At 36.5% G+C, this 17,561-nt stretch overlaps 1 protein-coding gene across 1 annotated transcript in view; it reads right to left on the bottom strand.

The window, feature by feature from the left end:
• PRMT3 (protein arginine methyltransferase 3) overlaps positions 1–17,561 on the bottom strand; it is a 135,279-nt gene that overhangs the window by 90,371 nt on the left and 27,347 nt on the right. The window contains exons 9-10 of the mRNA XM_047776135.1: positions 15,620–15,741; positions 7,065–7,164 (exon numbers count right to left, since the gene is read on the bottom strand). Of these exons, the coding sequence (XP_047632091.1) occupies positions 7,065–7,164; positions 15,620–15,741 (222 nt within the window). The remainder of the gene's footprint in view (positions 1–7,064; positions 7,165–15,619; positions 15,742–17,561) is intronic.

Here is a 17,561-nt window from a genome sequence, read left to right on the forward strand (position 1 = left end):
TGTTTATAGGGCAGCAAATTTTTCTTGAAACATATATACGATACCTTTTAATTAAGTTAATATGAATATACCAAAAATATCCCAACCCCAATAATTTATGTCCATCAGCTGGTTTTCATACCTCTTTGCAATCATTGTAGTGCAGAGTTAATTAGTAAATGCTGGCCATGGAAACAGAGGGGCTTCTCCATTTACAAAAGGCTCATATGCCAAGGGAGAGGCCCTAAGAATGTTCTTCCTCTAAATATTAAAATTCATTACTTCGTGTATATTATTATGTGCAACTTTTACTTACTGAATAACCTAGTCTAGCAGCTCATTCACTAGTTACAAAGGGCATAAAAGTTTTTACAACTTCCAAAACTGAATGGCTAATTGCTGAGATCTTATTATGTACTAGAATGTTCTAAGAAATTTACATGAATTAATTCATTTAATCTTCACAAAAACCCTCTAAAATGCAGGCTAGTGTTATCTTCATTTTATAAAGAAACTAAGGCACAGAGAAGCTGAGTAACATGCCCAAGAAAACAAACCCAAGTATGCAAAACAGGGCCGGGAATTCAGACCGTCTGGCTCCAGAGCGACATTCTTAACCCTGTGACATGTTACATTCTTGCCTTCTTGTGATGTCCAGAAAATTATAAATAAAATTGCGTCTGGAGTTTCAACCTGGCTCAGCAGAAATGAATCTGATGAGCATCCATGAGGACACAGGTTCGATTCCTGGCCTCACACAGTGGGTTTAGGATCTGGCATTGGCGTGAACTGTCGTATAGGTTGCAGACGTGGCTCGGATCGGGTGTTGCTGTGGTTGTGGTGTAGGCCTGTGGCTCTGATTTGACCCCTGGCCTGGGAACCTCAATTTGCTGCAGGTGTGGCCCTAAACAGACCAAAAAAAAAAAAAAAAAATGTTGCGCCTATGGCCAGTGAATTTCTATCTGGGAAAGTTCTCTTACAATGTGTATTCCCTCATCATTTACTTTTTTTTTTTTTGGTCTTTTTGTCTTTTTGCCATTTCTAGGGCCGCTCCCGTGGCATATGGAGGTTCCCAGGCTAGGGGTTGAATGGGAGCTGTAGCCGCTGGCCTATGCCAGAGCCACAGCAATGTGGGATCCCAGCTGCATCTGCAACCTACACCACAGCTCACGGTAACACCAGATCCTTAACCCACCGAGCAAGGCCAGGGATTGAACCCACAACCTCATGGTTCCTAGCTGGATTCGTTAACCACAGAGCCACGATGGGAACTCCCTCCCTTATCATTTACTAATGCTGATTCCTATGACAGAATCTGATCATACTAAGTAAATTCTACTTCCCAGTCTTAGAATGGGAAAAGGTACATGAACAATTAATTCTAATATGCTATAAAAGTATGTTATAAAGCTTAAACTAAATTACAAAAAAGAGGGAAAAAGAGAGATTTTATATGTGATCCAGGAGCAGACAAGGAAAGCTTCATAAGGAAGGTGATGTCTGAGCTGAGTCTTACAGAACTACTAGCAGTTTGCCAGACACAGAAGGTAAAACCCATTAAGAGAAATAAGGTAATTTATTAACACATAATTTGCTATCACTAATCATCAATGTCTTCCATTAAAGGACAACTATTTCTGCTAAAAATATACTAAAAATAATATGATTTCAGAAATAACAGTAATCTCTGTCATCAAATGAACTTTTTAAAGTTAATTTTAAGTAACATTTTTTGATTTTAAGCTTTTGTTATTTTTGTTTTTATTTACTGATTTTTTAAAAAGTATATTGGAAATCCTGCAGTGAAAAGATGTCTTTTTTTTTCTGATGGAACCACAAAAAAATAAGAAAAACAGGAGAAAAAATGGCAAGAGGTATAGAGTTGAGGGAAAGTTATGCCTTACATGTCCTTATCCGGAACCACTTGATACATGAGATTATCTCAGAAATATTTTAAGTAGACAAAATAATACATAATAAACACATACAATTTTATTTAGCTTAAAATTTTCAGACATATATATATATATATATGTATATATATATATATATATGGAAAAACAGAGGAGTTAAAAAAAGTCCATAAATTCAAGTCATAGCATACTTCTTGTCTAAGACAAGAAAGGCAAAAATGCACCTGAACAACTGATCCCCTGTACCTTCCCTAACTCTAAGACTAATTCAGCTTATCTAACTTAGTAAACTACTCACATAATTATTATTATACTGTTTAAGGCAAGAAAACAGATCAGAAAAGGCCACCTAATCCTCACGGTAGTGGGCTGGAATGGGATGGCTTCACTGCCAGACCAAATCAAAAACAACAAAAACATCAATACTGACCAGCTGAAAATGTGACCCATGACAGGCTTTGTGGCCCAGTTTTTGGATTATTGAAAAACCAAATCACAAGTCGTGTTTCTAAGTGATAAAGCCTATGAAATCCTGGAAAGCCATTTCCCAACACTAGAGAGCATTGAAAATGAATAAAGGATACCCCATCACTATGGGCATGGGCAGGTGCAGGGATGCACATCACACACACTTGTGCTGGTGAAGATGGGATGGGAAAGCTGATTCTTAAAAGGACCAAATCAAAGACTATTTGAGTGAAGAGAAAATTTTACTTCAGTGAAAAACAAGCTCAGATAAAAAAAATTACAACAAGGGACTTTAGATAATTTGAATGTATAAGTGATCATGACAATGAAACTTAAGGTTCACTTAATGTGCAATTTTGCTGATGGTCCTGGTGACAGAAAATAACATGTCCAAACAAGAACCATCTCTGGCAAGTTTATTATACAATGCCAGGATCTTAGCTATCTATTCATAAGGAGGAAAACAGCAACACCAAATGAGTCAATGTGGCTTTATTGGCTCACAGGACAATAATTAAAGATGCTCACTTTGAACATTTTTATTAGGCACTCAGAAGTAAGAAGTCATAGAAAAAAATGGCTCTACCGGTAAAGTAAAACGTAAAAAATGAGACCAGAGACTCATAGGCATAAATATTAACATCCTATAGAAATCCAACTTTCTATTTTAACTGACAGCTTTATCAAATAGAAATTTCATTCAATAAAAACGAAAATGTAAAATTAAAGGCAAGCCTAAATCTGGAAATTCATAAATCTAAGAGGCAAGAAATAATTTATTAAACGACATGTTAACAGCAATGATTTGGCTTTTAAAATTACATTCTTATCTAAGAACATCTTCCAAAATGAAAGCAAAGCCCATGAACAGCTGTAGACCAAAAAAAAAAAAAAAAATCTAGATTAAGCCATGGAACAGTTAGTGGACCATAGTAGAAGAAAACAGATGTACATCTCTGCAATATATGATGCCTACATTGCTATATTGGATTACAAGTCCATTAAACATCTGTGCCCAATTCTGCAGGATATATTCTTTGTCCTTCCTTGTTGAGAATACTTTTAAAAAGAGGGAAAAAAAATCAATGTTATAGCTTAAATTTGGATTATTCTAAATTTTTATATCCTTACCGCTGTAGGTTAAAAAAAAAAAAAAATCTTTCAAGGACAGAGTATGTTACAAGATGTATTTTAATTTTTGCTTTTTTTTTAAAGGGCCATACCTGCAGCACATGGTAGGGGTCAAATTGGAGCTGCAGCTGCTGGCCTACACCACAGCCACAGCAATGCCAGGTCTGAGCCATGTTTCTGACCTACACCACAGCACACGGCAACGCCAGATCCTTAACCCACTGAGTGAGGCCAGGGATCAAACCCGCATCCTCATGGTTACTAGTGAGGTTCATAACGCCCTGAGCCACAACAGAAACTCCCAAAATGTATTTGAATTTTCAAATGCTGGTTAATGAAAATGTGGCTTAAAAATAAATTTAGAATAGTCAGTTATCTGCCACTTGCACACTGTTTAAGCCAAAGGAGGAATATCTCAAAAATTGTTGGATATATTTTAGGAAGCCTACCTGCTCTTTGTTTAATTATGTAATCAGAATTTTCCAGCTTCTCAGCTCAGAAATCCTAGTAGAAGTACCAAAGTTAGGAGGGGAATCAAAGGATCTAGAAATACTCTAAATAATATTGCCAAGCCACAAAGATGACTCAGTAACTGCCACAAATTAGTGTCTAATGCTCCCTTGAACATGTTTAACACAATCTTCTGGACTCCACCCTCACTGATGCTTGCAAGGAAAGGCAGACAGCAAGACAATGCAAACTCTAAGTTATAACTTTGTGAAGAGGAAGAAAGAAAGTTCTTAGTTATCACTTCCTGGACACACTTCTTTGTTTCCCTTACTGAAGGGTTCCTGAAAGCACCTTGGTTCCAAACAAGTGGCTCCTTTCACCTCAGGTTCCAGTGACTTGGTATTGTTTGTGTAACACTGCCTTCCTAATATGGGCAGAGATCATGCCTGACCAATCCTTCAAAAGGAAAGGTGTCCTTTTATGTCAATTAGCATCTAACTAGAAGTAGAGAAACAAAAAGGAAGCCCTGCTACAAGAGCCCAGGGCCAGGGCCACACAGTGGATGTTGGAACTAGGACAGGTCTGTCAAGTGGGAATTAGAACCACAAAACAAAGAGATTCTGCCAGCAATACCACCAGAGGCAAATAAAGTAAAGAAATGCCCTGGCTTCTCCTTTCCATAAATCTCCCATTAATGTTTCCCATTAGTGTCCTGAAACCCAAAAGTCGGCTGTCACCAGAACCTAGGAAAAGCTTCCTGCATAGTCAGGCCTTCTCCATCGGATCAGAAGAAAGCAGAGGAATTCCCCTCATGGAGCAGTGGTTAACAAATCTGACTAGGAACCATGAGGTTGCAGGTTTGGTCCCTGCCCTTGCTCAGTGGGTTAACGATCTGGCGTTGCCGTGAGCTGTGGTGTAGGTCGCAAATGCAGCTCGGATCCTGCGTTGCTGTGGCTCTGGCGTAGGCCAGTGGCTACAGCTCTGATTAGACCCCTAGCCTGGGAACCTCCATATGCCACTGGAGCAGCCCAAGAAATGGCAAAAAGACAAAAAAAAAAAAAAAAAAGAAGAAAGCAGAAAGGTGTAAAATGGATCTGAAGGCAAACGAGTTCGAGAACAGCACACCTTTCAGTGAGGTTCACGTCATAATTGTGACAATCTCAGAATTTCACCCAATCCAGCTAAGTTTTTGTCATTACACCAATATGCTCTAAGATTTCAATTGCACATTAATACTTTTAGATTATTTTTCAAGTTTTGAAATGAAAACTCTTAGAACATAAGAAGTGCCATTGTGCCTCAGCAGTAATGAACCTGACTAGTATCCATGAGGATGTGAGTTCGATCCCTGGCCTCAGTTGGTGGGTTAAGTATCTGGCGTTGCCATGAGCTGTGGTGTAGGGTGCAAATGAAGCTCGGATCCTGCATTGCTGTGGCTGTTGTGTAAGCAGGTAGCTGCAGCTCTGATTCAACCCCTAGCCTGGGAACTTCCATATGCCATAGGTGCAGCCCTAAAAAAGAAAGAAAGAAAACTCTTAGAACATCAATATCCAGAAGGGTAACTCTGCTGGTCATGGCAAGAACTATCTGGCTAGTTAACCAAGGTGACAGGAAATTTAGTAAAGTATATCTTTTAGCTTGTTTATAGTATAATCTTGGGTAATTTAAAAGATGGATTTTCCAAGAAAAATAAAATGGTCCCTAGAAAAATGAGGATTATGTCGGCCAACATTTAGAGTATACTGCTTAAAGCTGGTGCCAAGCGGATGCCTCAAACATGCTTTCTCCAAAGCATTTCCTGTAGCCTCTAAAGAGAGGTTGGATTTTTAATTATACATAACTGAATTTAATCCTTCTCAATTCATAAGGGAAATCATAAGAATGTTGATACAAATTATTTGGTATAAAAAGAACAATGATATTGTGCTCAAGAATTAAGAGCCAAGCCTAGCATGAAAAAAATCAACACACTGTTTCACATGCACAAAAGTAACTGGAACAAACATGACTGCCAATGGTTCTAAATGAAAACCACTGCATTAAATCTGAACATTTCAAAAGCTCCCTGAAATCCGTGCTACTCTGCTAGAATTATTATTTACTATGGTCATTCAAAATTTATAGATAACTGTAAAGAAAAACATTATTCTCAAGAAGTTTTGATAAACTCATTTAATGAAAACAGGTGCACCAAAACCAGCTTTTAAAAAAAGCTCAACACTTTCCAAATGGTTAAAAAATCTTTATCTAGAAATACTACATACTTAATTGAAGTGGCATATCAATAAGTCAAGTCAGTTGTCACTAATATTAATTTTGCTTTATTAAAAACCAATATTCTGGCCTTGGTTTGGGGTTTCAAAAGCAAATTATACAGCTATATAATGTACCTTAATTTTATTATTTTAATAATGTCAATAAATTCTATTTTGTGTGATAAATACACAGATTACATGGCCTAACAAATTAGAAAGAGGATATTCAGTATGACAGCAATAGTGGCAACAATGCATTATTTTGACATAAACAGTCCTTGTAGGTTTTCAGGCAAACATATTAGGTCTCTACAAATCTAGAAATGTAGAAAAATAGTAATTCCTTATTATGATTTTCCAAGTATAAAAGTTTAATTTATCCTCCTTTTTTTTTTTTATCTTTCCTAGGGCTGCACCCATGGCATGTGGAGGCTCCCTGGCGAGGGGGTCCAATCGGAGCTACAGCTGCTGGCCTACGCCACAGCCACAGAACGCCAGATCTGAGCCGCATCTGCGACCTACACCACAGCTCATGGTAATGCCAGATCTTTAGCCCACTGAGTGAGGCCAGGGATCGAACCTGCAACCTCATGGTTCCTAGTAGGATTCGTTTCCACTGTGCCACAACGGGAACTCCTATCCTTTTCTTTATAAAAATCATTATAAATTTCAAGAAAAAAAAAGATTATAAATGGCCAATAAATAAGTCCATTTCAGAGTAAACTACCATAAAAAGAGTAGCTGTTTTTAAAAATAATGCCACCATTCTCACATTTATCAAATATAACTAAGCGCAGAAAACCTGCTACTTTCCTCACTGTCTTTTTTAAAAACTAAAAAAAGTGGGTCTTTTTCCACAAACACTTACCATCCACTCGGATATAATAACATCCACTTTTTCTACAGGAAGACGAACTTCTTCAATTTTTCCTTTAATTAGAGTAATAGTATCTTCAAGTTTATTTAGTCTGAAAAATTGTCATAATGATTAAATTAGTGTGTTAAACAGATTCTGAAGACTAGTCAAATTACATAATTTCTTGAAAACTGTTCACGTTATTTTATGGAATCCAAAAGTATGTTTCCTCCAAGTTTCTTTATTCCCTGGGCACTATACTTGTTTTTCAGTTACTCCATGAACACCCAAGAATGTTTCTGGTTAATATGACAATACAATTAAATCAGTATTTAAAACTTCCCACACGAACTAGAGAATACACTTGTGGTTGCCAAGGGGGCGGGAGGAGGGAGTGGGATAGGCTGGGAGTTTGGAGTTAGTAGATGCAAACTATTGCATTTAGAATGGATAAACAATAAGGCCCTACTGTATAGCACAAGGAACTATATCTAATCTCCTGGGATAGACCATGATGGAAAAGAATACATATATTAAAAAAGAAAAAGAATGTAAAACTTCAGCATGAAAAGAAACCCAAATTCTATTAATATATGTAAATAAAGTTAGTGGATCTTTCTTTCAAATAAGTAAATAATTATGGGAGGGGGGAAAGGTGGAGAGAGATAGACCAGACAACAAAAGTACACTTTGAAGAAAAGCATGTCATAGTGAAGAGACAGAGCCAGAATCTCTTGCTCTGAATTCCATATCCTCTAGCACTTGTCAGCTAAGTGATCTTCACCCAATCATATAACAATCTCATGGAGCCTGTGTGCTCATGAATAAACCAGAGAGATGATACCTTCCCTAAACACTTGACAGTCTATTATAAGGATGAAATATTTGCCAAAGCTATGCACAAACCCTTAAGCACTACATAATGGTAACGGTATTATTACAAATAACAAAATACTACATGTTTTATAAAATTTGAAATTCTCCTACAATCAAATTATGTAACATTGCCCAACGGTATTCACTAGCTATTTCTCATATGCACTCTGCAAGAAGAAGAAATAAAGGGTATCCAAATGGGAAGGGAAGAAGTAAAACTGTCATTGCATACAGATGACATGATATTACATATAGAAAACCTAAAGCCTCCAAACAAAAGTTAAGGACTGATAAACAAATTCAGCAAGGTAAGATACAAGATACAGTAAGATATGGAGTTCCCGTCATGGTGGAGCGAAAACGAATCCAACTAGGATCCATGAGGTTGCAGGTTAGATCCCTGGCCTCGCTCGGTGGGTTAAGGATCCAGTGTTGCTGCGGGCCATGGTGTAGGTCACAGATGCGGCTCGGATCTGGTGTTGCTGTGGCTCTGCGTAGGCTGGCAGCAACAGCTCTGATTAGACCCCTAGCCTGGGAACCTCCATATGCTGCAGGTGCAGCCCTAAAAGGACAAAAGACAAAAAAAAGAACAGGAAAGATAAATTGTGATATATTCATCAATGGAATTCTATATAATGATAAACATGAATGAACACTAAAAATAATGTTGAACCAAAGCAGACAAAAAGAATGCACAGTATATAATTTCGTTTACTTAACGATCAAAAAACCGAGTAAACTCAACTACCTTAAATGAATGCCCATTTAAGTGGTTAGAATATAAAGCAATACAAAAGAAGTGATTACTAGGAAAGTCAGGATGGTAGTTACCTCCATCAGGCAGGGACAGCAGTAGACTGAGAAAGGGCAAATGGAGATGGGAGGAATTTTAAACTGCTGGTCACGTTCTATTTCCTGTTATTTATCCATACTTCTGCATATTATAACATATAACTTATGTTGTGCACTTTTTAATACGTACGTTTTATTTCACACAAAGGCAAACAAGGATGTTTATATCATATCTGAGTTTTTTCAAAGAAGCATTTAATAAAAATTTTCTCTGATAAAATGCTGTAGTTAGTTGCTTACAATTTACTGAAATATTCATTCAGGCTTTAATAATTACAAACACTTCAAAGGAAACAAAAAGCAGTCTTCTTAAAAGAGCAAAATGTTCCCACTGCTCATAACTATCTTCAGAATGCTTATGCTGAAACAAGATGTGTCCTATAAAAGGCCATTTGCCTCAGGCTGTGTACTGTCTGCTACAAGTCATAATCCTATTTGCATCAATAATTACTTGTTCAAATATAAATGTAACTGGAAAGATTAAGATTTCAGGGAATACACAGGAAAAAAAAACACAAAAGCTGTAATTCCCAGTAATTCTGTGTTAAAACATCACAACACCAACATCATTCACAGAGATAACCCCTTTTATGAGACTGTTTATCTTATCATGACCTGATTTACCATTTGTGAAAAAAACTATAGATTTTTCTTACTTTTCTCAAGTGGCCAATCACTAAACCTTACTTTAGCATAAAAGCATTCTAAATGAATTCTATCTCTGGAAACACCTGCTCAAAAACTAGCACAGCTTTAATCTACAGAATACCACATTATAATAAAAAGGATATGTTAAGTAAGTCTTTTAACTAATCCAATAAACACTCATATTATCTATTTTTCTGAGTGGAAATTTTGTTAGAACGACGAACAGTATCCTATATTATTTCCTATCTTAAAAGTAGCAATTTAACTTTTATCTCATGATACAGGGATGTCATCATGATTAATTATCTGATACTGGGCATTAAGAAGTAGAAAACATAGCCCAAGCTCTCAAAAACATGGTCTAAGGGAGTCAGAACAGTACAGAACATAGGGAACTATAGGAGTTCATATAATATGCCCTTAACTAAGTGACATTTGAGTTCAGTCAGGAAAAGACAAAGCATCCACAATGGGGGTAAAGGAGGGGGCCTCATCTCTCCACAAACTGCCTCTGTGTGTATGTGCATGTGTATGGGAGAAAAATCACAAATTTGAAGAACTATAAATAGTTTAGTATGATGAGAGCAACAAGAGACAGTACATAGTGAAAGAGTTGAAAGGTAGTTACAGCAATGCTAAGGAGTCCAGACTTTTTTTTCTTTTTAGAGCTGCACCTGAAACATATGGAAGTTCCCAGGCTAGGGCTTGAACTGGAGCTGTAGCTGCCTGATTACACCACAACCACGGCCACAAGGGATCCGAGCCACAGCTTGCGGCAATGCCAGATCCTAGACCACTGAGCGAGGCCAAGGATTGAGCCCGCATTCTCAAGGATGCTTAAAGGGTTCATAATTTGCTGAGCCACAACAGGATCTAAGGCATCCAGATTTTATTTAGAGATAATAAGGAACCATTTCAGGATTTTTAGAATGGGAAATATAGGATAAAATTTATAATGTACTTCTGCCCAATGTGATTCTGGTAAAAGACATGCTCTAGGTTCTAAGGAAGAACATGGTTTAGCAGGGAGAGAGATGCAAACACTATAAAGTCTGCTTACAAACCATGGGAGTTCATACAATGGACATCTTATCAAGTAGAGGGCATTTAAAGTCGGTGATAAAATTATTATAAAGTTCACCCAGAAGAACACACAGGTGATACATTTAAAAAAGCATATTGTGGGTGGGGGAGGGGGCTTGGGGGAAAGGGAGGGAATATCCTGATATAAAAATACACAAGATATAATATTACTTTGCTTTCAACCCACTATGGCATCCAAGAATACGTATTTCTCTCTTGTTCCAGCATGCCAAAATGACAGTAAAGTAATATAAAATGCAATAAACTGATAACCACATGGAGATTCTAGAAGGCAATATACAAGATTTGGGTAATTTAGTGAGAAAAAAGGGGAATTAAACCACTTAGGCCAACTCATGAAGAAGGATGCAGTGCTCAGTGCACACATCAGAGATTATGGTGGAGGTGGGAGCCATTCTTCACAACACAAATCCCTGGAGTCAAGAGGTATATCAAGTGGAAGGGACAATGGAACTAGATAATCATAGGAAAAATGGTGCCCAGAATGGATCTCCCTCTCTTCTCCTGAAGGAGATGAGAGAAAACCCATACCGGTTACCTTTATTAAATTATCTAGCCCTCCATTTGTAAATGTCAAGAAAAAAACAAGGCCTCTTAATTATGTGAGACAGGGGGAAATATAATATATATCTTATAAACAATAAATACCACCAGGCAGATAATTTCAATGCAGGAGCCAGACATGAAATCAAAACAAGGCTGGCTAGTCAATGAGCTGCCATCCTTCTAAGTTTATCATTTGTGTTTATAGGGATATAGCTGTGGAATTACAAACACAGGATATTTATTGCTTAAAATTATCAATAGCTCAGCTTCTACTACAAAGGGGAAAAATGAGGAAAAGAATAATCTGGATTCAAGCAGAGACAATGGGTTTCCAGTCTTTGGTGTTGATGATTCACCTGGCTTTGATCGTTTGATGTCCTGGGTCTTGAAAATTCCTTCTTTCATTCATTGATTACACTGACTACCTACCTGTGTATGCCTGATACTCTTCCAGGTGGTTGGGGCACATATATGAATGAGAGAAAAATCTCTATCTAACCCTCAGTGGCTGATATTGCAGTAAAGTTTACATTTCTATGTACTGCATCTCTTGTGACCCAAGTGTTTAAAAAACCTTACCAAAATGCCGATAGTGATACCTTATACCAGAATCAGAGGTAATTTTTAGTTTCTCCCATACGATCTCTCATGTCTTCCCAACGCAAAAACAACTTGTTTACCCATTCTTCCTTTTTCTATTTAAAAGAGAAGAGAACCTGTAGGGATATCAATCTAGCTGCCCTAAGGGAGTAGATGACAGAGCCATGGAAAGCAAAGACAGAGTACAAACAAGTGAGCTACTTATGTGCAGATGCATTAATTCCACTGAGAAATTTAAGAATGTGAATTAAGGTATGGACTTAAGAGAAAGATGGATTTGAAAAACATTAAGAATGTCTTGCTCCAAATCTTATATATACCATTATCCTTAAAATCATTATGCTATGTTACTTTATTCTTCCCAAAAGTCTTTACCACGTGTAAGATGCTTTGCTAGGTGTTAGGGATAAAAAGTATTAAAAAGACAAAGCTCCTGCCCTAGAATCTAGAGAATGACACTTACATAAACATGACAACAGATAGAAATATTTTCTAGGCTTTTCCTAATGTTTCATTTCTAACAGTATTCTAGGCACAGGCAATAAAAAAGACGACATCTTTAATGTCATACTGAGATTGAAAGTACTGCATTGTAGCCATATGATGGATCAACATTCTCATGAAAACTCCTCTGCAATAACATCTAAAAGTCTGAATAATGAACTACTCCATAGCAAAGTCAATGAGAAACCAAAGGCAGCCAGAGTGATAATGGTAAAAACATTACCAGAAGCTACTCCTGCTTCCTGAGGGTGAGCAGTGGATACAACTGTCTGGCAAATGAGTAGCTTTGCTATCCTTAGGTAAGTTTATGGCTCTAAAACGATCATTCACTGCAGAGTTTGAATGTGACAGCAAGAATAAGAAATAATTTCTCATTCCTTCCATTTATCACTTTGAGCTCTGTTTGCACCTGCTTATATAACATCTTTGAAAATCCATATTCTACTTGACTCCTATCTGCAACCTCAGAACCACAAGCCTAACCTTCTTCTTAAACCATAATTTATATATATATATATATATATACACGCACGCACACAATTTTCATATAAGCTCTAATATAAATGTCAGTGTACATTAAAACCAAAACTTATTCCATTCTAAATTCTTTCTTCAGAAATGTTAGATCTTTTTTAAATAAAGAAAAGATAAAAATTATTTTATTATTTTGAACACAATTCAAGGATTGTAAGTTGAATGTATTTAAAACAATAAAATATGTATTTTAAAAATACCCATCTTTTAGAATTTAAAGTACTTGTTTTTTTTTTTTTTTTTTGCTATTTCTTGGGCCACTCCCACGGCATGTGGAGGTTCCCAGGCTAGGGGTCGAATCAGAGCTATAGCCACCAGCCTACACCAGAGCCACAGCAACGCTGGATCCCAGCCACGTCTGCGACCTACACCACAGCTCACGGCAACGCCGGATCGTTAACCCACTGCGCAAGGGCAGGGACCGAACCCGCAACCTCATGGTTCCTAGTCGGATTCGTTAACCACTGCGCCACGATGGGAACTCCTAAAGTACTTCTTATGGAGGTAAGCTTATGGAGTTTTATAGAAATCCTGCTGTGTATGGATTTTTGGCAGAGAAAGGAGCCTCAGAATGGCTAAAGACAATTCACAGCCTGATAATCAGAAGAGTTGTTTTCAGTGATTGAAGATAGTTCTAGAAAGCTCCAATATGCAATAATAGACAAGTACAACAGAAGCTGAGAGTAGATTTCAAGGGAGGAGAATAAATACAGAATAAAACTGGCTAAAGTGTAAAGCTTTATGATCTAAGACAATAGAGATTGTGAAATAGCAAGAACACAGAAAAGAGAATCATCCTATGTTGGTAGGAATAACTGCAAGAAATAACCATTTTAGAAACAGAACCAACCAAATGTAGAATATTATTTGAGGCACTGGTGCCAAGCCAAACATACCACTATTACTGTCAATGAATATTTACAATTACTAGTAACATTACTAAGCAGTTACTTGTCAGCCACTTTGCAAAGCAGCATAAATGGATTCAATCCTTACAGCAATCTTGTGAGACAGGTATTACGATCAACCCCATTTTATAAATAAGAAATTAGGGTTAAAGAAGTTAAGCGATATGCCCATTACCATAAAGCTAATTAGTCAAAAAGCCAAAATTAGAAGTCAAAGTCATGAGAATCCAGATGCTGAAAGAAGTAGGCTATTCTGCCTCCTCAGCTAGAAGAACAGTGAGCAGCAAATGCTGGGGATATTAACAATAAACTGCTTCCTGCACATTCTTTTATAGATACTTTCACAAACAGAAGAACAGAGGTTATCTCGCCCCACAGTGTAAATTTCTTTTCTTTTTTTCTTTTTAGGGCCACACTCACGTGGCATATGGAGGTTCCCAGGCTAGGGGTCAAATCAGTGCTACACCACAGCCACGGCAATGCTGTGGATCCAAACTGCATCCGCGACTTATGCCAAAGCTTGTGGTAACACCAGATCCTTTAACCCACTGAGTGAGGTCAGGGATCAAACCTGCATCCTTAAGGATACTAGTTGGATTCCTAACCTGCTGAGCCACAACGGGAACTCCTTTTTTTTTTTTTTTTGGTCTTTTTAGAAATTGCAAATTTCTGAATGAAAGACAAAGGAGAGATGCTATGAACACTATTGAAAGAGCTATCTTTTCACAATATAAAAAAGGCAAAGGAGAATATCTCTGAAGAAAAGTACAATGATGGCTTATCCAAAACAAAAAGGCCCGATTTTCAAATTCCCTGGGTTCTAAGTAAAGCCAACTATTGAATGCAACCAATAGATGTCCTGTGGGTAGTTAAGTGGAGATACAGCACAGTAAACTGGCTGAGGAGTCAGGTTGCCTGGGCTCACTGTAAATAACAAGTTCATAATTTGTGTCTTAATTTATTAATCTCTATAACAAAAACAATAATATACAATTTTTGTACCTACCTCAAAAGAAATTCAATAGAAAGTACTAAATTAATGGTAGCAATTTTTATTATTAAATTGAAGCACCTGAAATTGCTAAGTCATTTTCAATAAATGCTCTCAAGCAAAATTTCCATAAAATACAGCACTAAATTTTATACACAAAGAATATGAATATAATCCTTGTATAAATATATTTCTGAAAGTCACTAGGAATCAAGACTTCTGTGAAAATAAAATGAAAACAAAGTAAAATGAATCATCACTCTCCTTTTCCTTGTTTTCCATAAAGGAATTAAAATGAGAACACATCAAGTCTAACCCTGCAGAAAGCAAAAATGACAAATTAATACATAAATAGACATGGTCTTTCATGAGATTAGAATGTCTAATAGAAATGTCTTACTATAATCTTACTATCAACAATAAATTTTTGGAGTTCTCTTGTGACACAGCCGGTTAAGGATCAGCATTGTCACTCCAGCGGCTTGGTCACTAACTTAATTCCTCGGAGAAGAGCTATTATTAGTGAATAAAATTAAATCTACTCTAACTTGTTTGTAGCCATTTTGGAATTTACTTATTTTAATTTGAGGAGGCACAAGGGCTAGTGCTGTCAAAAAGAAAAAACAATCCTTAGTCTTTTCGGTCTAACTGCTATTTACTAAGGGAAATATTATATATTGGCTTTTATAGAGTCCTCTGACATTATTACCCTATGTGTCAGTGATTTCTAACTGTATTTTATTGTAATTAGTATATTTATAGCCATAATTGGAAGGGCAGAAAATTATATAAAAATAATTCTCATTAGTGAGAACAGCAAAAGGATTATTCACTGCTCAAACATGTCTAGCTCAATCCAACTTAAAATCTTACTATTGTGCAATGAATTTTTACTAAAAGACAAGTGTCTTGAGTTTGAATTAGATAGCTGTTGCAGATAAGAAAATTTCTTAATCACCAAATTTAAAAATAATCTTAAATCAAGACTTTAAAAATGCATCTACCTTATGATATCCATTGCTTGGTAAAGTATTTCGGACTGATCAACGCCAAGAACCTTCTTTGCTCCAGCTTTCGCAGCAAACATAGAGAGAATTCCAGTTCCGCAACCAACATCCAAAACTACCTGGTGTAATTAAAAAAAAAAAAAAGAAAGAAAGAAAAAGAAAAGAAAGACATTATCAAAAAGGTCTAATATTTTAAATCCTATTCACATATTGTGATATTTCTCGCTAAGACCAGATCACAAAAATTTAAGACTTTATCAATTGAATATGGTAATAATTTCTATTTGGGGAAACTGAAGATATCATTACAATTATTTGTTTTAAATTCTTAACAGTGTATTTGGCTGCCGTCTGTTGCAATGAGATGCAACAAAGTAAATTTAAGAAATATTTTATATGAAATATACAATTTTCATAGACTTCTAAATAGGGAAGTATTCCATTTTTTATTTCCTTACTGTTTTGCATGCTCTAATTTGGACTTAATGATTCTAAATTTTAACAGAAATAAGCTTTCTCAAGTTTGAGTGGCGCTATATATATATCAGGATAGCCTGATCTGGTAGTCATGAGTGGAAAATATTGTCATATCGCCTCCATTTCCATAATTAAATATTCAACTCATTTAAATAACACCACTACAATAAAAACAAACTGTCTTCTACAATTCAGTAATGAGAATTCTTTAAAAAATGCTATTATCATTAGTGAAAGGAATGAGAAACAAAGTTTAAGATATTATTGGGGATAGGTAGGGAACAATTATTTCTCAATCAAGAATTTTATATGGGGAGTTCCTATTGTGATGCAGTGGAAATGAATCTGACTAGGAACCATGAGGTGCAGGTTCAATCCTTGCCTTGTTCAGTGAGTTAAGGATCCGGCGTTGCTGTGAGCTGTGGTATATGTAGGTTGCAGACTTGGCTCGGATCTGGTGTTGCTGTGAGCTGTGGTATATGTAGGTTGCAGACTTGGCTCGGATCTGGTGTTGCTGTGACTGTGGCATAGGCCAGCAGCTGTAGCTCCAATTAGACCCCTAGCCCGGGGAACTTCCATATGCTGCAGGTGTGGCTCTTAAAAAAATTAAAAAAAAAAAAAAGAATTTTATATGGTTCTTTCCAGAATAAGAGAGTACAGTGAAACTCGCCTGGTTCATTGTAAAAAACAAAAACAAATAACCAAGCAGACATAATTATTAGCAAATACTCAGAGGTACATTAGAAATTACTAGAAAATGCAGTGTCTTTAAGTCTTTGATTATCAGTTAGCCTAAAATCCTATATAATTGTCTCAGAATATAATGTTATTTCAGTATTTTTCCACTATTAGTATTTGCTGAGCATTCTTAAGTGCAGGAATTGATCATGGTGATGGGTTACAGCAACAAACAAGACCAAGTCCTTGTCTTAAAGGAGCTTATAGTCTTGTGGGGGAAACAGACAACAAAAAAAAACAGAGAAGAGAGAGTAATGTCAGGTAGCAGTGTTATAAAGAAAACTGAAGCACCAGAGCAGAGGTCAGAGCAAGGGGAGAGGATACACTCTTTCAGAACTTTAGATAGTCCTGCAGATACCTGTCTGGTATGTGTGAGTGGAGAACTGAATGAAGTAAAGGAGGGTGCCATGCAAAGCAAGAAGGCCAGTGTGGCTGAGCTGATGAGAAAGGCTACCTCGAGATGAGATCAGGGTTAAGCAGAGGTCAGATCACATAAAGCCCTTGGATTTTATTCTGAGTAATGGTAAACTACTGTTAAGAAAAGTACAACCAGAATTAAGAAGCTTTTATATTGTTCAACAACTACTATATTTTTTCACTAAATAAATTCATAAAGTTTAAACATCAAAAGGTATTATTCTTATTTCTCCTTCCAGAGAATTTTTATGCATATACAATGCAATACTATATATGTTTTTCTTTCCCCTTTTTATACGAATGGAAG

This window comes from Phacochoerus africanus, chromosome 4 (genome assembly GCF_016906955.1).
Source record: "Phacochoerus africanus isolate WHEZ1 chromosome 4, ROS_Pafr_v1, whole genome shotgun sequence".
In the NCBI taxonomy this organism is placed as follows: domain Eukaryota; kingdom Metazoa; phylum Chordata; class Mammalia; order Artiodactyla; family Suidae; genus Phacochoerus; species Phacochoerus africanus.